Genomic DNA, 22,114 nt, shown 5'->3' with positions numbered 1-22,114 from the left:
TCATCAATGATTGAAAGATCCCTGTTCACTGATCCATCCTCTTCTTTGTCTCACAACAATGCTCAGTGAGATTCTTGACTTCATCTCTCACAATGTACACAACAGCAAAAGAACGCACTGGACTGAAAGCAGCTTAAGTATCACTTACATGTCTGTTAAAATGTAAATGCTGCTTAAAGATACATCAGTATTCTTATTAATGCCAGCATTATCTGAAAAGTGGGAGGGGTGGGAGGTTGGGGCAGGAGTGGTGGGGAGGGAGTGGGAGGGAACAAAACAGAGGGCAGTTGTAAACTCTTTTGCACTAATAAACATACTGTATTACAACTGCTGAAATGGGTAGTGTGTCCGCTATTCAGCTGTCATTTTGTCATACCTATACAGGGAGGCTGCAAGGGTTGTTAAAGAAAAGAAAGCAAAAACTTTGTAAACTCTTGGCACAAACAAACCTTCTGTATACATCAGTTGGAAGTGTGCATTTTACACCTGTCACCATGTCATACCTGTACAGGGAGACTGTCAGAGTTGATTTATGGAGCAGACAACAGGTGTGGCACCACGAAATGAAGCTAGTTTTTGTGGAGTGGAGGGGGAATGGCTTCTGGCTATTCAGTTTGTGTGAACCTAGATGGGGGATTGAAGGCGGGTGGGTGGGAGAGCTATGGGATCATCAATGCGGGCAGGGTTATAAAACTGGGAAAATGATAATAATTATATTCACTGTTGGGTGCCTGTGACATAAACGCGTATGCAGGATGTGTTTGTGTCTTGTATATATTTTCATGTATGTAGATATTGTGTCCATACAGATGTAGATAGATATGTGTGCATACATTTACATACACAAACATGCACATGCTTGCACACACACAAAGACATATGCATAGATATTCATGCACACACATACATACAAGCATGCACAACTTATATCCCAACAACAGAACTTAGCACACTGTATAACACCTTACATAACTGATCCACCATTTTGCAATTATAGCTACATTACTTAACTGTTCTGTGTCAGGTCAGGTCATTAGATCTGCTACTGGTAACCTGTAATCCAGTACAACCTGTTCAGGGTCGGGTTGCCGGCGACTAAACCGGCACTCCCACTGCTCCCTTCCGGGACTGGTGAGGCGGGTGGCTAGACACCCTTATGGAGATCCATAAAAGGGCGTCGGCTCAGGAGAGCCACCGACGGCCATCTAGCTCCACCGTGCTGTGTGCATGCCACACGCAGTTGGCCCCCGGGGTGTGTCGACCCATGCATGCGAAGTCTGGATCCGGCAGAATCTGCGGAAGAAACCTATCGGTTCAACGGAGAGGAAGGCGCTTACAGCAATGCACTGTGGAGTGCAGAGAGCAAGATGAGACACCGAAAGGGTATCTTGGTCATCCACTGCATCCGTGCTCATCCTCCAGTCGTCTCGACTTAGTCTTGCCACTGGAAATTGGTGGACCCGGACGAGAGAGTGAGGTCGACGTTGCGCAACTCCTCTTCACTTTAAACAAACTCATCGCGCAAGTCATCAGTCATCCAAAATGACCTTTCATCCTTCATCATTTCATCACCCCCAAGTCCTGTGGCGACAGGCGAGCGACGAAACGACAGGTGTGGGTACACTGGCAGTCGCAGCCGCAGACCTGCACGCAGGCGGCTCAGGCCATAGGGTCGTTCTTCATCGACAGGAGCAGCGATGGAGCTCGGCAGCCGTCTGAGCGTCTGAGCAGCCCTCTTTAGGAATGCACTGCTCACCTCCCTGGCATGAGGAAGGGGCTAGAAAAGGTGCCCTAAAAATTGCCTGCTCCATATCACCCTGGCCAGCATACCGCGGCTGGCGGGGACCCTACATCAGCGGTCGAAACAAAAAGAAAGAAAAGTAAAAAACAAGGATCGTTCCTCTCACCATTGGTGCTTGGAACATAAGGACTCTCCTGGACAGAGATAACGCGGACAGACCCCAAAGGAGAACGGCACTAGTTGCATCCAAACTCGCCAGATACAACATTGACATCGCAGCCTTGAGTGAGACTCGGCTTGCAGGCGAAGGCGAGCTCTGTGAACGGGGATCTGGTTACACCTTCTTCTGGATTGGACGAGGAAGCGAAGAGCGACATGAGGCTGGCGTTGGTTTTGCAGTAAAAACAGCACTTGTCAGCAAGCTAGCTGGAATCCCAAAGGGAGTCAACGATAGGCTTATGACCATGAAACTCCCACTGGCATCTGGCCAGAAGCACCTCACCATTGTCAATGCCTACGCCCCAACCATGACCAACCCGGATGAAGTGAAGGCGAAGTTCTACGAGGACCTTCACTCTGTCATTGCTGCTATCCCTAAAGCAGACAAGCTCATCATTCTTAGGGACTTCAATGCTAGAGTTGGCTCTGACTACATCTCCTGGGATGGAGTGATTGGAAAGCACGGTGTGGGCCACTGCAACCCAAATGGATTGCTTTTGCTTCAGACTTGTGCAGAGCACGAACTGCTGATAACCAACACAGTTTTCTGCCTCCCTACCCGTAACAGGACGTCATGGGTGCACCCACGCTCAAAGCATTGGCATCTCATCGATTATGTCATCGTCAGGAAAAGGGATAGGCAAGATGTACGTGTAACAAAGACCATGTGCGGCGCCGAGTGTTGGACAGACCATCGCCTTGTAGTCTCGAAGCTGAATATTCGAATCCAGCCCAAGAGACGCCCCCAAGGCCAGAAGGCTCCAAAACGGCTCAACATCACTAAGCTGAATAACATCACCATCAAACAGTCCTTTGTGGAGCTGCTGGAAGATCGTCTGGAATCCGCCTCTCTGGACAAGCAGAATGTGGAGTCTGACTGGAGGACCCTGCGTGAGCTGATCTATAGTACAGCTTCAGAGACCCTGGGACCCATGACCAGAAAGCACAAAGACTGGTTTGATGAAAACTGTGATGAAATCAAGCAGCTTCTGGATGAGAAACGCCGTCTGCATCAAGCCTACCTGAGCAACCCAAAGTCCACATCAAAAAAGGATGCGTACGATGCCATCCGCAGGACTGTTCAGCAAAAGTTACGCCGGATGCAGGATAAGTGGCTGAGTGACAAAGCTGATGAGATCCAGGGATATGCTGACAGGCACGATATGAAGAGGTTCTATGATGCCTTAAAAGAAGTCTACGGCCCCACATCCTCAGGATCATCCCCCCTCCTCAGTGCAGATGGGAATACCTTGATCACCGAGAAGGAGAAAATTCTCGAATGCTGGGCTGAGCACTTCAACAGTGTCTTAAATCGCCCTTCCTCCATAAATGATGAAGCCATAGACCGTCTCCCACAAGTCCCCATCAACGAAGCACTGGACGATCCGCCAACACTTCTTGAGACCCAGAAAGCAATCCGTCTGCTATCCAGTGGCAAAGCACCTGGCTCAGACTCCATACCAGCAGAGGTCTACAAGGATGGAGGCACTGTGCTGACAGAGAAGCTCCATCAGCTGTACTCACTCATGTGGAAAGAAGAGACGATCCCCTAGGATTTCAAAGATGCATCTATCATTCACTTGTACAAGTGAAAGGGGAACCGGCAAGCCTGTGATAACCATCGGGGCATTTCCTTGTTGTCCATCGCAGGCAAGATACTTGCCAGGATCCTACTAAACCGCCTCACAGCACACCTTGACCAAGGTCATTTGCCTGAGAGCCAATGTGGATTCCGGAAAGAGCGCGGAACCACCGACATGGTGTTTGCTGCATAGCAGCTGCAAGAGAAATGTCAGGAGCAAAATGCTGATCTGTTCTCCACCTATGTCGACCTCACTAAGGCCTTCGACACCATGAGTAGAGAGGGACTGTGGAAGATCATGGCCAAGTACGGATGCCCTCGGAAATTTATTTCCTTGGTCAGCCAATTCCATGAAGGCATGCAGGCTCGAGTCCAGGACAATGGCGAAACATCTGCTCCTTTTGCTGTCACAAATGGTGTCAAGCAAGGTTGCGTCCTGGCTCCAACGCTGTTCAGCCTCATGTTCTCTGCAATGCTTACTGATGCCTTCATAGATGGCGATGTTGGAATCGGCCTAAAGTACCGAACAGATGGCAAGTTGTTTAACCTCAGAAGGCTTCAAGCAAAAACGAAGGTCATGACAGACATCATCAGAGACTTTTTGTTTGCTGATGACTGTGCCCTCAATGCTGGATCTGAAGCTGACATGCAACTCAGCGTCGACAAGTTTGCCACTGCCAGCAGGAACTTCGGCCTTACCATCAGCACGAGGAAAACTGAAGTTCTCCATCAGCCAGCCCCAGGGAAACCCTACGTTGAGCCCAACATCACAGTCAACGGTCAGAGACTCAGTGCGGTGGAGCGGTTCACATACCTTGGCAGCACACTGTCACGAAATGCGACCATCGACGATGAAGTGAACGTCAGGATTGCAAGAGCAAGCGCAACTTTTGGCAGACTCAGTGCAAATGTCTGGAACAGAAGAGGCATTAGTCTTGAGACCAAGCTAAAGGTCTACAGAGCAGTAGTTCTCCCCACACTACTGTACGCCTGCGAAACTTGGACAGTGTACCAACGACATGCCAAGAAGCTGAATCACTTCCACACAACATGCCTCAGGAAGCTACTGAACATCAAGTGGCAAGACAGGACCCCAGAAACAGAGGTGCTCGCAAAAGCCACCCTTCCCAGCATCTTCACCATCCTGATGCAGTCCCAGCTTCGCTGGGCTGGACACGTGGTGCGCATGCCAGACCATCGGCTGCCCAAAAGGCTCTTCTATGGCGAGCTGCAACAAGGGAAGAGATCACACGGAGGTCAGAAGAAGCGCTTCAGAGATACTCTGAAAGTCTATCTTAAAGCGTTTGATATCAACCCTGGCTCCTGGGAGGAATCTGTAGTGGACCGTGACAAATGGCGCACTGCTGTGCACAAAGGCGCCAAGTTGTGTGAGGCCAACAGGACTGCTGCAGCTGTTCAGAAGAGGCAGGCCAGAAAGTCACGGGCAAACAAGCTCCCTGACAATGATATGCCTGTCTTTGTCTGCCACAACTGTCAGCGAACATTTCGTGCGCAGATTGGACTATTCAGCCATCTGTGCATTCACAGATAGATTCATGAGCATCCTCCCCCCCACCCCACCACCACCCTCCCCCCATCCCCCAGCTGGATGACAACGATGGTCATCATCGATCTCGATGGACACACCACCACCACCACCACCATTTCTCCCCGCCTCTCTGTTTCCCGAACCCATCTTTTTTCTTTTGAATTTATTTTTACTTTCTATGAATTCATTCTCTCTGTAGATGTTGTGACAATACATTTAATTTCCTGCTGACACTGATGGCAGCACTATCTATAATCTTATTTAATTATGTATTGTTTTGTTCTATTTCTTCATTTACTGTTATGGATAAGTTATTTGGTATGAATAATGATATGGTTCATCAACTGTCACGTTGAATTTTGAAAGTGCAACTTCGACATTATAAGCTTGTTGGTGCTCTTTGTGATTGCTGGTGTATGCTATGTATGTGAACCGTTGAACAATTCAAGATTATTCAAACCAAACACCTATAAAATATTTACAACAAAGTAAATCCCACCAACGGATGAGAAGCGCTAGCTACGACAGTTGCTGGCTAAGCCAGAAAAGGAAAATATGTGCTGCAAAGTAAACCAATAAAACGTTTGATCCGAAGATAATTATGTTTGATAACACGGACAACTATTGACACTGGTTCGAATACCGGCTGACGATATGGTTTATATAAAATGTAGAAAGGTTTCACTGCTGTCATTTGCATTTTCCCTGTTGTATCTCCTTTCCCATTTGTTAAGGCGCGAGTCTCCTTGCTGATACCATAATGTATACGAATAAAGGTGTGTGTTCGTGTATTCTTATTCATCTTATGTGTTATTGTAATGAAATTTAAACGATGTAAACGAGTTAGATAGATGACTGCATTTCTCTTTGGTCGGCCTCCCCAAATATCTGTCAGACATACTTGAAAACGAATTCAGAATAACGTTGACAGACTCATTTGCAGAGCTTTTAAATTTTACTATGTTTCTCCTCTCCTTCAGTCTCTCCACTGGCTACCCGTTTCTGATCGAATAGACTATAGGCTATCCACTCTGATCTTTTCTGTAGTCAAAGGGTCTGGTCCAAAGTATCTTTGTGAACTCCGTATCTATACTCCGTCTCGCCAGGTCCGTTCTGCTTCTGATACTCTACTTCTCAGGGCAGCTGCTATAAACATATGTATGTTAAGATATATGAATGCATTGTGTGTGTGTGTGTGTGTGTGTTTAGTTAGTCACATTTTGGTGTGTGTAGGCCTACGTAAAATTGATGCAATGTGTCATTTAAACATAAGTGTTTTGTAAAGCACGTGGAGCAGATTTCTGGATAGTGTGCTAGATAATAAATTTCCATTATTATCGTTACCATTACTATTAGATACCTCACAGCAGAACAAATGTACACACAGAGAAAAACTAAGACAAACCATGCAGTGGTACATTTTGGAATTCCAATCCTTCCTTTACTTACCCCAAATTCCTAGTGCAATGAGAGAGGGCGCTGCCAGTGCAACAACAGACTGTAATCCAACCAGACCACAGTACACCAGCAAGTTCCCTACGCGAGGGTCATGGCCCAGGAAACCAGATGCCACCCGGGAAATCAGACTTCCGATACCGAGGGCAGAAATGGAGAAGGATGCTTCTGTGGGCGTCAGTCCACTGAACAAGAAAAAAAAAAAAAAAGAAAAACAAGAGAGGCAAGGCTTTCAAGACTCACTTGTGATACATTTTTTAAAAAAATCTAATCGTTAAAATGTGTTCTGTATTTGTTATTATAAAGCTTCGGGTAAAAAAAAAAAAAAAAAAAAAAAAATTTAAGTCCTGACGGCTGATTCGAACCCCGCGTGTTCGGGTGAGATTGAAACTGTCTTACCCAATACACTATCGCGGCTCCTTAACTGACGTTCAAAAATTTAACATTTAAACAGGCTTTTTAAAGGGCGATAAATCGACTGCGGTATTTGCAGTGAGAACGCTGTTTAAATCATATTATTTTGGTGTATCTTGGGCATTAAAAGATCTTTAAGGGCAATTAAAAATTCTTTTTTCTTAAGTCCGCGGTAAAGGAGACGTGGCTATTACACCAATCACACTGCAGCATTTAGCCGTTTTCTCTAGATCTAGATAGATTTACAAGTTTACTTACACCCGCCGAGAATGTACCACATGGTCGATTCAATTTCTCTTTTATGTTCATTCTAGGTTTATAGTTTTGAAGTTGATATGAAAATTGAGTATTTTGTTAAACTAATAACATGTAGAGCTAAGTCAAGTACTTCTAAACGTCGTATGAAGTGAAAAGGACTTCATTTTGAGAAAAGTCAAGACTGGAAATTTGTACGTTTCATCAAAGGTATTAACTCTCATGGTTTATTATTTTTATCTGTGAATTCAAACTGATTTTGTGGATATTTTTATGGCAGTTTGGGGCATAATCCAGTAAGTGATGAGGCGTTCACAAATCTTTCTCTGAATAAATATTTAACGGTCTCCTTCTCCAACTTGGAGAATGACCACTTGGGCGAATGAACATAGTGAAAGCCCTGTACACTGAGAGTAAAACACACAAGTTTTTTTTTATGTATTGAGTATAATTTCAAAATGTAATGTTTAAGATGAGAAAGATCACTTTAAGGCAAAACACCCCCAGCCCCCCTCCACCCAGCATTCATTACAGACTAATTTCCCTTTTTTACTATCTGCACCAAAGACATGCACCAGAAATTTTTTTTAATATAACTTCCATGCTTAGCAAAAGAAGTTCCTGTTTGAACAAAAAATGATAAAAATGACTGCTCTTGTTGTTGTGTCAGAATATCAGATCAAAGTGCCAAGTTTAGGGAATAAAAAAAATATAACAGTGAATTCACTTTGCATATAATTTGGCTTCTTTTTTATTTTTTGTGCCCATCCCAGAGGTGCAATATTGTTTTAAACAAGATGACTGGAAAGAACAGAATTTTTCCTTTTTTTATGCCAAATTTGGTGTCAGCTGACAAAGTATTTGCAGAGAAAATGGCAATGTTAAAGTTTACCAGGGACACACACACACACACACACACACACACACACACACACACACATAACCGAACATCGGGTTAAAACAGACTCACTTTGTTTACACAAGTGAATCAAAAAGGGGGTGGTGATGGGGGGGGGGGGGTGCAGGGGGCATGGGAGGGGGTGCGGGGGGGGGGGGGGGGGGCGGGGGGGGGGGGGGGGGTAAATACTGACGTCAAGAAGAAAAGGAGGAAAACAGTCAAAGACAGAATGAACGAGGAACCCAGAAGTCAGAAATGTTTAAATACACACAGGTCTTGGGCCACAATACTGGAGGATTGGAATCGGGAAGGGGCCCAGACAAAAGTTCATTCCCGTGCATCATGTTAGCAAAGGAGTTGTTGACACTGGAAATCAAGCCATCAAAGTTGTCTACACTCCTGTATACATAGATCTAAGTATGCACTGAACAATATGTAAAGCCGTAAATTTACCTGAATTTTTCCAAAGGTAAATACAGATGATATAACGATACAAATAATACAACGATAAAGTTATCGACCTCTTATTGCTGTGAGCTGGGCGGTATCAAACTACAGAAATATTGAGGTAAAAATCAGAGAATCAGAAACAGAGAAAGACAGACAAGAACATCTGACCCTTTCTTTGTGATTGAATAAATGATTACAGAATGATTTATCGTATGATTTAGTTATATTGAAGATTTGAGTTCACAATCTTTTCTAGATTCAAAGCACGTAAGCCAAAGCGAAATCAGAACAAACAGTAGCAAGAGAGGCAAGGCATTCAATACTCACTTGTGATATGCTCTTAATCCAACAAAGGAATTAAGAAGAAGAAGAAGAAGAAAAAAAAAAAGGAAATGGATAATCTGACACACACACACACACACACACACACACACACACACAAAATTTGATCTTGATCTATATCAGTGTTTGAAAAAAAAAGAAGTGAAATACCGGGAACATTGGCTGCTTCAGATGGAATTGTTCCGTTTCAAGCATGCAATTTTGAATTCAACGAATACTCAATCTTGTCGAAAAGTAGAAAATATTATTTGGATCAATAAATGTTAATAGGCCCACTGGTAACACTAAATAAGAGGTCGCTTCTTCAGCCACAAGGTCAGTCAGTGGATGAGATGTTTGAAGTTCAACATCGAGGATTTTACTGACCTGTGTAAGACAGATGCTGCCCACAATATTAGCAAACTATTTCTACCGTCTGATGAGAGTACATAGATAGCGGTGTTGTTTACACACTAGTTCTTTCAGAAGTGTTTAAAAAAAAAAAAAAAAAAAAAAAAAGGGGGGAATCCCCAAACCAAAAGCATGCGATATTATGCATTTCCAGAGATGTTCCTTCCATTTCAGTTTATATGGGTTACTTTATGACGTCAGTCAGCCATGGCACGACCACATGCATGTTCATTATACCAACCTACCGCCCCTTTCGTGTCAACTAAATGGAGTATTCTGCAACAGCTATTTGTAGACAGGCAGCGAGCGACCAAAACATCCTTCGGTACCTTGAAACTGCACTGTCTACTAGGAGTTGCTTAGTATATTAATTTTGTACTTGGCCTCCGAACGATATGGAAAACAGTAAATTAAAGATTATGTTGCTATTAAAAAACATAATACATCTTACAAAGCTAGGTATTGCATGTTTTACAGACTACCATGCTTGGACTGCTGTAGAGACGCACAGTTGGTAAAGTTCAGAGTTGTCTTCCTTCGTGCATGCAGAATGTGGCGTGATGTAACTGAAATTGTGCTTGAAAAGTCCATTTTCTGTATGTATAATTTTATGCTTGTTGGGGAAAATAATGCAGTATTTTTTTTCTGGCCTGTGCGCAAATCTCTCTCTGAATAAAAACTCAACTGCCTTCTTCGCCTCCTGTCAATTATAATAATGTTATCACGAATTATAGAATGAATGCGTCACACTGTAATCCAAGATGTCCGCCTCCGTCGATTCGTTGGGGTCTGTCAAGTACAATTTCTGTTTATTCTAGTTAATGCTGTAAAATATTCGTATGCAGTAAACACATTGATGTTGTAGTTAGCATCATTCTCAAATGTAAATAGTGTAAGACCTTCACATTGAGTATAAAACAAATATAAGCCTTTTTTGCCTTGAGTCCTATTTTAAAATGTAATGCTTTAGATGAGTGAGATCTATTGTAAGAAAATTATCTCCCTTGCTAATAATTAGTTTTCAGCCTATAACTACAACGTCCAGTTAGCAGGTACATTGAGAGATGTGTGTGTAAATGTAACTTCCACACCTGCAAAGGAAGTTCCATTTTCAACAACAAAAATATTGATGAACTGCTATTGCTCAGTGTGTCAGTATCTCACATAAGAATGCTAAGTTTAATTTATAAAAAAAATTAAAAAAATGTAACAGTAATCTTTAGGTGAAAATATTCAAATCTACTTTGTGCCATTCCCAGGGATGCATTACCATTATGATAGGAATGCATGGAAAGTACTTATCATTCGCTATTGTTGTGCCAAATTTGGTATTGACTGACTAAGTATTTCCAGAGAAAATGACAATGTTAAAGTTTACCACACACACACACACACATACACACACAGAGGGAGAGAGAGAGAGAGAGAGAGAGAGAGAACTGAACACCAGGTTATTATATAGACTCACATTGTTCACACAAGTGAATCAAAAATACGAGGAATGCATTGTGCATTCCCAATTTCATTTTAATTTTTTTTAAAGGAAATTCATAGTCAGTCACTTATGACGTGCTGATTTTTAGAGTCATACGTATGGATGCCAGCCACTGGACAACATGTGTCACGGCTTCAACTTCCACTGTCAGGTTGGAGGTTATGACTTTGTACATGGAATTCTCTTCCCTTTCCCATTTTGCTTTACAATGTATCTCAAACGGGACCTACCTTTAATGACTGAGCCTCTTTGCTGATTTCGTCTATAAGTAGCTTCACCTGTGTGTGTCTTTCCAGAGTGAATAAAAGATTTGTCTGAGGTATTCTGGATATTCTTATCATTCTTTCAGATGTTGTAGCTGGCATACATACTGAATGATGTCTTCTGCTGGTCCTTTTCGGAAGCCAACACATGTTTCCTTCTTCATTTTTTTCTTCTTTTGTTTTCTTGCCATTGACATTTAATTCAATGTTCTTGCACTTGGGAGAAAAATCTGAACTTTTTCAGAATAGAGTCAGAGTTTGATGAAATGTCTTCATCAGTATTCACTTTTGGTGTACCAGTGCTGTCGTTGATGTATAATATGAACGGTAGGCGACAAAACTGTTCTCCTGGGAGCATCGGTTAAAGTTGTTTAGAAAGAGAGAAAAGCTTAACGAAATGGAGAGACTGGGTTATGAGAAAATGTGTGATCCATGAGCTTTGAAATAAAATTGAGAAAAATAAGCTTCATTTGTATCAGATGTGGCTGGAACATACTGAAAATATGTGAAAAATCTTGAAACAATATACGAGCGATGGCAATTGTTTTTTCAAGGTGGATGAATGTGTGCTGAAGGAAAGAGTGCGACATAAGTAATACGTCGTGAATAGGGTGGTGGGGGTAAAAGGATGAGCAGAGAAAGGAAGGGGAAGGACATAAGGAATCCAGACAACAGACCGGTGAAGACAAAAACTCACCCCTCATAAATCAGATGGTAGGGTAAAAGAACCATCGCAGAATGGACAGCCAGGGACATCACGAACACAGACATCAGGAAAGCCGCCACGGCCCGTGACGTCAGCGGGGACTTGTGCAGACCTCGAACACTGGCGAAAAGGGCACATAACTTCTGCAAGGTGTTGCCTCCTGGTCTCCCTTGGGTTGCTTTCATCTCCAGACTGAAGGGGGAAAATCAGTACAAGTCAGCTTCCATCATGGTTACAGCTTTATTTCAACCATCTTCAGAATGACATGGGAAAAGAGGGATAAAAGGAACCAATCTGTGCCCATCCCAGAAAGATAACAGGTGTCGTGTTAAACTCATGGCAGAGGGATAAGTAGAGCCATGTTGTACCCATCCCAGTGATAATTAGAGACAGTGAGATAACAGGAGCCATGTTATAACCATTCCAAGAGAATTGCACCCGTCAACAGAGGTACAACCCTACCCCCTTCATGATATACTTTGACACCTTCCTATCTCAACCTAACTATTCAAATGCATCACCCCCAACACCTCCCCCCCCCAACCCCCCGCCTCCCCCAACATCCCCCGACGATGAGCTTTGACCAATTAGCGGATGACCCTGCCATACTGGCAAATAAGGAAAACCGTCCACAGGCAATTGTTGACCACTTTGCAGAAGCGTCCAATCTCTTCAGCCTGCGAAAAAAGAGAGGTCCTGGTTGAAGCAGTCCCGAACACGCCTTCCCCAGCCAAACATCACTGTTAATGGAGTCTGGCTGAAGTACCTGGAGAACTTCAAGTGCCTTGGCAGCACAATCTCTGCAGATGGTAAAGTGATCATATCCAGAATCCAAAAGGCCAGCCAAGCACTCAGAAGACTGAGAGTGAAGGTCATCCAGCAGTAAGGCATCAGTTTGTTAACAAAAATCAAGGTCTACAAAGCTGTTGTCATTTCTACACTGCTACGGATGTGAAGCGTGGACGCCGTATCGTCGGCATGTTAAGCAGCTAGAATAGTTCCATACGAGATACGCTGCACATGATCATCATAATCCGCTGGCAGGACGAAGTCGCAAACCAAGAAATGTTGGACAGAACTGACTTAATGAACATTGAGTCGATGTTGCTGAAAGCTTGGTTTCGATGGACTGTCAATCTGATCAGAATATACGACATTTGCATACAGAGACAACTTATGTATGATCAGCTCATGGAAGGCCCTTAGGGAGGCCCAAACTGGGGTAAAAGAACACCTTGAAGGGCTACCTCAAGTGGAGCAGCATACAGCCTCGAGAAACCTGAAGGCTCCACAGCAAACAGACCAGCATGGAGGTCTCTCATTTCCAGACTGATGGCTAACTTTGAAGAGGACGGGAGACAACGCCTCGCTGCTGCAGAAAACAGACGTCACATAGCAACATCCACCCCTACTCAGACAACAGACTTCGTTGCACCTGCTGGTGCTTGTGTGCTTCCAGTCTTAGACTGCGGCGCCCTCATCGCTAAGACACAGACTGTGTCATCTTCGGACTGTGTTGGACTACCAAGGATTCTCCCCCATTACTGTACCCTTGCCTTCCTGTCCTATCTCAATTTATTCTGTTCTATTATCCGCTATATTCTACGCCGATCTTCCTATCCTATCTGAATCTGTTCCATTGTATCCCCCTCCATACCCCCTTTGTACCCCTCACATGCACAGGATAATGAGGGCCCTCAAGAGGGGAGGCATGGAAAGTAATGGCCCCACTCTACCCTGCATCCCACCTACCCCAAATCCACTCCACCCTCCCCCAACTGTACCCCACTGCATTCTACTCCTCACCACCCCGTTCCATACCCACCTGCAGGGCCTCATCAGGGCCCCCAGAGGGGAGGCGTGGAAGGCGATGGCCCCACTCAGCAGCAGAGCTCCCTGCAGCCCGTACCAGTCCACCAGACTCTGCAGCAAGGGCGGGTGCATGAAGATACCCAAGGCTCCACCCGAGATGGACACTCCCACCGCGATACCGGCTTGTTCAGGGAAATAGTAGCCGAGAGCCATGTAGGCACCAGAACAGCACATTCCTTGGCCGATTCCTGGGAACACACGAAAATGAAAACTGTACAACTGCACACTTTCCCAGTCACCTCTGCAGGGTGTCATAATTGTAACAGTTGTAATAGAAATTTTAGGTATGACAATTATTATAGTAACAATAATGTTTCCAAAGGCATAATAATAATGATAATAATAATAAGAAGAAGAAGAATATTTGGCTGTTATATGATTTGGACAATCATAATCATTTACGTTTGGTCAGTGTTTTATTTCCGAAATCATAATCATGCACACTTTGCTTCATGTCTTATTTGGAAAATCATTAATTACAAACGTTTGATAATTTCTTTATTTAGTAATCATTCACGTACATTAATGTTTTATTTCTCTTATCTAGAATCGTAACCGTTATCATTCCGTTAAATTCTGGTTAGATAGATACACTATGACTGTGATCAATCCATTTACTGATCATGGTAATTAGTTTACTCACCAATCAGGGTTATGGTGATTACTACATTTACTGATAGCAGTGATGGTAGTCAATAATTTACCAGTGATGGAGACCAATACACTCGCAGATGAGAGTAATGGTGATCAAAATACTGACCAATTGACTGATGATGGCTAGTGATACACTCACCGATGAGGGTGATTAATACGCCTACCAATACCAGTGATCAATACACTCACCGAGTGATCAATACACCTACCAATACCAGTGACCAATACACTCACCAAGTGAACAATACACCTACCAATACCAGTGATCAGTACACTCACCGAGTGATCAATACACCTACCAATACCAGTGATCAATAAACTCACCGAGTGATCAGTACACCTACGAATACCAGTGACCAATACACTCACCGATGAGGGTGATGGTGAGGAATAGGCTGAAGACGTGGGTCACCAGTGAGGTGAGGACGAAGCCCAGCAGACAGAGGAGACCAGACAGCAGCATACACGTCCGACTGCTGGTTATGTTGACCAGCACACTGCCCAGTGGGGCTGTAAGGGGAACAACTCATAACACTGAAGCGGTAAGGGGAACAACTCACAACACTGGGGCAGTAAGGGAAGCAACTCGTTACACTGGGGAGGTAAGGGGGGAAACTCACAATACTGGGGTCTAAGAGGAACAATTCACAACACAGGGGCTGTAAGGGGAACAACTCATAACAATGGGGAGGTAAGGGGATCAGTATCAGTATCAGTTGCTCAAAGAAGCGTCACTACGTTCGGATAAATCCATATACGCTACACCACATTTGCCAAGCAGATGCCTGACTAGCAGCGTAAGCAACGCACTTTGTCAGGCCTTGAGAAAAAAAAAAAAACGAAAGAAAAATATACTACCAATAACAATGATGATAATGATAATGATGATGACGACAACAACAACAACAACACAACAAAAACAACTATGATAATGATAAAAATGATAATAATAATTATATATATATATATATTTAGTTAGTTAATTATCCTCTGGAATAGTTTAAATTTTCGACGCAGCCAATTCATAGTTGGCAAACGAAAAGTGCAGGAGTCTGTCTCAAAGTTTAATATTTACGACAATTTTGTATGATCAGATGCCATTTTGAAATCATTCAACTTTTAACTGAAGCCCCCCCCCCCCCCCCCCCCCCCCCCCCCCCCCCTTGAATTTCAGCTTTTTTTTGTTGTTGTTGCTGAATATTGAAATGTAATGACTGGATCATTATTATGTGATCACGATTTCCATGTAAGAAAATAAAAATTCTGTTATTTCCACATGATTGCGGAGTGTGTATGGGTGTGTGTGTGTGTGTGTGCGTGCCTGTGTGTGTGTGTGTGTGTGTGTGTGTGTGTGCGCCCGCGCGCGCGCGCAGGCGTGCGTGCGTGTGTGTGTATATGCGTGTTTATGTATGTGTGCGTGTGTATGTTTGTGTTTTTATGTGTGTGTGTGAATGAAGGCGTTAGAGGTGGTTTCACACACACACACACATACACGCTCAAACACGCACACACCACACACACACACACACACACACACACACACACACACACACACACACACACACACACACACACACACACACACACACACACACACACACACACACACACACACACACATGGCTGCGAAGATGATTGTGTGTGACATTTTGATTTTGACAACAATCTGCTTCTTTCTGCCTGTATCTCAGGTTGTGTCTCTGTGTCTCTCTGTCAGTCTCACTGTCTATGTGCGTGTGTCTGTGGTGTGTGTGTGTGTGTGTGTGTGTGTCTGTGGTGTGTGTGTGTGTGTGTGTGTGTGTGTGTGTGTGTCTGTGGTGTGTGTGTGTGTGTGTGTGTGTGTGTGCGCGCGCGTGTGTCTGTGGTGTGTGTCTGTGGTGTGTGTGTGTGTGTGTGTGTGTGTGTGTGTGTGTGTCTGTGGTGTGTGTGTGTGTGTGTGTGTGTGTGTGTGTGTGTGTCTGTCTGTCTGTCTGTCTGTGTCTGTGGTGTGTGTGTGTGTGTGTGTGTGTGTGTGTGTGTGTGTGTGTGCGTGCGTCACAATGTAGACCAATGTGAATGTGCGAGTTTAGTATTTCAATGTGCATATCCGTGTACGAAGGGCTATGGCCTGTGTAAACAAACCAGTTCAGTTTCACCGACTCTCTATACAGCTCTCCTGTCCTCTTTTCATTCAGTGTTGTAGCATGATAGAAAATGTGTGTGTGTGTGTGTGTGTGTGTGTGTGTGTGTGTGTGTGTGTGTGTGAGTGTGTGTGTGTGTGTGTGTGTGTGTGTGTGTGTGTGTGTGTGTGTGTGTGTGTGTACCTTGTGTGTGTGTGTGTGTGTGTGTGTGTGTGTGTGTGTGTGTGTGTGCCTTGTGTGTGTGTGTACCTTGTGTGTGTGTGTGTGTGTGTGTGTGTACCTTGTGTGTGTGTGTACCTTGTGTGTGTGTGTGTGTGTGTGTGTGTGTGTGTGTGTGTGTGTGTGTGTGTGTGTGTGTACCTTGTGTGTGTGTGTGTGTGTGTGTGTGTGTGTGTGTGTGTGTGTGTGCCTTGTGTGTGTGTGTGTGTGTGTGTGTGTGTGTGTGTGTGTGTGTGTGTGTGTGCCTAGTGTCACTGGTGTTCTGTCCAATATTTGCTTGGCAGATCTCTGTCAGTGCACTGACCTGTGTGTTGGAGCGTGAATCAGTCCTCTGAGGTAGAGTAATTGAGAAACACACACACACACACATTTTCTATTATTATCATTATTGAATTGTTACTGTTAAATGTAAATGCATGTTAGTTATGCATTTTTTTTGGTAGTTTTCCACCTTTTCTGTTTTCGTCTTCCCTCTCCCCCCCCCCCCCACCTCCACCCCCACCCCCCCTTTTTTTTTCTTTGTCTAATATCACTGATAGTGAAAAGGCGAACTAAAGAACGAACACACACACACACACACACACACACACTCGCACACGCACACGCACGTGCACAGAGCTCTCTTGACACATGTGTACACTTACACACTCGTGCACGCACACACGCACACAAACACACACACACGCACACGCACACATACAGAGGCTGCCACTGATTGGCCGCAAGAGGGGTGGGAAAAGATCTCTGATGCCAGGAACTTGGCGTCTCGCGTGTTGCTCAGTCTGTTGTATTTGACAAAGCCCACAGAGACTGTTCCGTTTTGAAGAAATTTGTGCAATGTTGGTTTGGAAATGATGCCAATATTCGTTTGATTATCAAAGCATCGTGCTCTACCTTTCATACTAGACTTACGGCCGCTCCCTCTCTCTACCTTTATTTCTTTCAGGCGAACAAACACTGGTGCTGCAAGGGGAACGACTCATAACACTGGGGCTGCATGGAAACAACTCATAACACTGGGGCTGCAATGGAAACAACTCATAACACTGGGGCTGTAAGGGGAACAACTCATAACACTGGGGCTGCAATGGAAACAACTCATAACACTGGGGCTGCAATGGAAACAACTCATAACACTGGGGCTGTAAGGGGAACAACTCATAACACTGGGGCTGCAATGGAAACAACTCATAACACTGGGGCTGTAAGGGGAACAACTCATAACACTGGGGCTGTAAGGGGAACAACTCATAACACTGGGGCTGTAAGGGGAACAACTCATAACACTGGGGCTGTAAGGGGAACAAATCATAACACTGGGGCTGTAAGGGGAGCAACTCATAACATTGGTGCTGCAAGGGGAACAACTCATAACACTGGGGCTGTAAGGGGAACAACTCATAACACTGGGGCTGCAATGGGAACAACTCATAACACTGGGGCTGCAATGGAAACAACTCATAACACTGGGGCTGTAAGGGGAACAACTCATAACACTGGGGCTGTAAGGGGAACAAATCATAACACTGGGGCTGTAAGGGGAACAACTCATAACACTGGGCCTGTAAGGGGAACAGATCATAACACTGGGGCTACAAGGGGAACAGTTCTCATAACTTTGGGATTACAGGAGTCACGACACATCACTGATGACACCAAAGCTGTGAGTGGCACAAGTCTTCACTCATTTCACTGACTGGGGCTGTAATGGGCACAACACGTTACTGATAACACTGGGACAGTCCCCACTTCCTCTTCCGCCTACTCACTTCCCCCTCACCCCTTGATGTTTTGTTGTTGTTCTGCAGGAATTGCACGTGGACCACGAAGGCTTTGCCTCTTGTATGCCAGTAAAACTGTTCACATCCACCAACCTGTCAGTGCAAAGGAACCAGCGTAATACGACATCAGCCACGTGGTGATTTTGACGTCAGTGTTAAGATGACTTAACATGGCCACTTTCAGAACGCCAGCGTGGTACTGTCCGTGGCCATTGAGGAGAAGCGCGAAGAAAGCCGATGCCAGGACTACCCACCGCCACCGTGACGCCTCCTTGTCTCCCTTTGTCATCGTGACGTCAGCAACTGTCAAATCAAAACCGTCACTGGAAATTACGTTCTCAGGAAAACGAAACTTCGCAACTGATGTCCTGCACGGTTTTAGTATCACCCAATGGGAATCCTGTAAGGATTATATTAAGCATCACTCAGTGGATAACCTCTAAGTATCACTCAGTGGACATACTGTAAGGTTTAGGTATCACCCATGGGCATCCTGAAAAATTTAGGCATCACCAAATGGACATGCTGAAAGGTTTAGGCATCACCGAATGGACATGCTGAAAGGTTTATAAACCGAATGGACATACTGAAAGGTTTAGGCATCACCGAATGGACATGCTGAAAGGTTTAGGCATCACCAAATGGACATACTGAAAGGTTTAGGCATCACCGAATGGACATGCTGAAAGGTTTATAAACCGAATGGACATACTGAAAGGTTTAGGCATCACCGAATGGACATGCTGAAAGGTTTAGGCATCACCATATGGACATGCTGAAAGGTTTAGGCATCACCGAATGGACATGCTGAAAGGTTTAGGCATCACCGTATGGACATGCTGAAAGGTTTAGGCATCACTGAATGGACATACTGAAAGGTTTAGGCATCACTGTATGGACATGCTGAAAGGTTTATAAACCGAATGGACATACTGAAAGGTTTAGGCATCACTGTATGGACATGCTGAAAGGTTTATAAACCGAATGGACATACTGAAAGGTTTAGGCATCACTGTATGGACATACTGAAAGGTTTAGGCATCACCGTATGGACATGCTGAATGGTTTAGGCATCACTGTATGGACATACTGAAAGGTTTAGGCATCACTGTATGGACATACTGAAAGGTTTAGGCATCACCGTATGGACATACTGAAAGGTTTAGGCATCACTGTATGGACATGCTGAATGGTTTAGGCATCACCGTATGGACATGCTGAAAGGTTTAGGCATCACCGTATGGACATGCTGAAAGGTTTAGGCATCACCGAATGGACATGCTGAAAGGTTTAGGCATCACTGTATGGACATGCTGAAAGATTTAGGTATTACCCATAGGACATTCTGAAGGGTTTATCTCTCACCCAATGGGAATGTTGTAGAACTCGTACTGATATGCATATGTGTCTAAGATTCTACTGAATCTGTCTTAGAATATTTTTTTTTCGATTTATATATATGTATATATATATATATATGTGTGTGTGTGTGTGTGTGTGTGTGTGTGTGTGTGTGTGTGTGTGTGTGTGTAGATCGTTGTGCACGTTACAAGTGTGTGTTTTATGTGTGGAATTGCAGGCTGATGGATTGTCTGCCTCATTCACGTACGCACAGCCAGTCCTGACCTGTTTTCCATAACCATGTGTGTGTGTGAGTCTGTGAGTGTGAGTGTCTGTATCTGTATCTGTGTGTTTGCTATCTATTTAATGTATTTCACATATGATGGACCACTGCAATGCATCGACCTCAAATTCAAGATCGGATTCAATAGCAAAGAACGAAATTAAGGCAATGTGTATAATTCAAACAGAAATGTAATATAATATGATATAATGTAATATGATATAATATGATATGATAAGACTTGAAGCGAATCTTTCCCGGGGGATGTTGGGAATAACATCAAAATGATTCAACTCTCTACATAAATGTGAGGAAGCATGGAAACTGGACCAAATAGTTTTGATGTTCGCTGTGATGCAACCTTTCCTGTCGCTTTTATTTAGATGTTCTTCATTTGTTGCTTGCTCATTTGTTCATCTGTTTGTGTCAGCATCCTTTCGCATGTATGATTGCACCGAAAACAGATTCCCAGTTTCACAGAATACACTCAGAACATGGAAATATATTGAAAACAAACAAACAAACAAACAAACAAAAAACAGAGTAAGAAATGAACAAATCAACCAGCCAAGTAAACACACAAAAGGAAACACACACACACACACACACACACACACACACACACACACACACACACACACACAGAGCCATTATCATGATCGTCGTTGTCTTCGCCCCCCCATTTCTCGTTTCTTTATCTTTCTCTCATTTTTCACTTAGATTTGCATTGGGGAAAGACAAAAGCTCCAATGACAAAGGCAGTTTTAATGTCTTTTATGGTGCACGAGATTATTTTGATTGGTGTTTACAACGAGCCTGTTATTGCAAATTTCCATTTGGCTTAATATAGTGGTTTGGATTGGATTGGATCGGCTTTGACAGCCAAAGACAGCAAAAGACAGCCCCAGAATGACGTATACGGAAGCTGACAGAATCACATCACCACAATAACCATGAACCGTCCATACAAACTTCACGATAAACACCACTCAGCACTACATACAATTCTCCAAATCCAAACAGTCCTACAATGAGAAAACACTTTTTAAAAAAATCCTCCAAATCCACAATATTTCACAAAGAAAGCACTGCTCACAGTCCTCCAAATCAACAACTTCTCACAACAACAAACACCTTCTGCAATCTTCCAAATCCACAGTGTTACACTTCGTAGCCCGTCGGAAGCCGTCGATGACAAGGTCTGTGAACTCAGCGATAACGGCGCATGTGACTCCAAAGCCCAAACCCGGAAGCACACAGGCGCCCACAGGTGTCGCAGCGATGGTCTGAACTTTGGGCTGAGGAGGACGAGGCCCTATATCGTCTGTCCCTCACAGCGGTGACACGCAGTCGTCTGGCCTCTTCAAAGGCAGTTGTTGCTTTGGAGGTGTTACAACGAAAAACAAAAAGCGCATAGTCCTCTAAATCAGCAGTCTTACAATGAGAAAACACCACACATGATCCCCAACTCCACACAGTGTTACAACGAGAAAGCACTGCATACCATCCCCCAAACCCGCGGTGCTCCACCTAGAAAACACCGAATACTATCTTCCAGATCAACACGGTGTTGCAATTAAAATGTAAATAAAAAAAAAGTCCTTGAACTCCACACAACCTTTCAAGGAGAAAACAGCCAAACACAGCCAACAACCCTATCTTTTCACACCATCACGACACACACACCCCGCTGTTGTTTACTCTTCTTCCAGCAACACTGATGACATGTTTATCGAAACTCGCTCCATCTCCGCTTGAGTGACTATACACTAGTACACACACACACACACACACACACACACACACACACACACACAGAGTAGGAACCGCAGTAGCCCCCCTCAACCTTCACCCCACTCTCATCCGAAACGCATACATAATGCACACACCTGCCCACAGAACAGCAGCAGCAGCACACACAAAACACACTCACCACAAACACAAACACAGACACACATGCGCACACAGACACACAAAACATACACATACACACGCATACTCACACAGCACACAAACATACTCACACGTGCCCACACAGACACAGACACACACACACACACTCACTCACTCACACTCACACACGGT

The 22,114-nt window shown here is 44.1% G+C and overlaps 1 protein-coding gene across 2 annotated transcripts in view; it reads right to left on the bottom strand.

Annotated features, from left to right (window-relative positions):
• The window catches only part of LOC143286580 (monocarboxylate transporter 13-like), a 32,347-nt gene that overhangs the window by 7,997 nt on the left and 2,236 nt on the right, over nucleotides 1-22,114 (bottom strand). Inside the window, exons 1-6 of one of the 2 annotated variants that reach the window (XM_076594199.1) lie at nucleotides 21,164-21,453; nucleotides 18,499-18,708; nucleotides 14,655-14,795; nucleotides 13,585-13,819; nucleotides 11,751-11,951; nucleotides 6,541-6,731 (exon numbers count right to left, since the gene is read on the bottom strand). In XM_076594199.1, the coding sequence (XP_076450314.1) occupies nucleotides 6,541-6,731; nucleotides 11,751-11,951; nucleotides 13,585-13,819; nucleotides 14,655-14,795; nucleotides 18,499-18,694 (964 nt within the window). In that variant the 5' untranslated portion in view covers nucleotides 18,695-18,708; nucleotides 21,164-21,453. Of the gene's footprint in view, nucleotides 1-6,540; nucleotides 6,732-11,750; nucleotides 11,952-13,584; nucleotides 13,820-14,654; nucleotides 14,796-18,498; nucleotides 18,709-21,163; nucleotides 21,454-22,114 lie in introns of those variants that run through there. The other variant, XM_076594200.1, reaches the window with a different exon arrangement.

This window comes from Babylonia areolata, chromosome 10 (genome assembly GCF_041734735.1).
Source record: "Babylonia areolata isolate BAREFJ2019XMU chromosome 10, ASM4173473v1, whole genome shotgun sequence".
NCBI classification, from domain to species: domain Eukaryota; kingdom Metazoa; phylum Mollusca; class Gastropoda; order Neogastropoda; family Buccinidae; genus Babylonia; species Babylonia areolata.
This window is presented reverse-complemented; position numbering and strand designations above follow the sequence as displayed.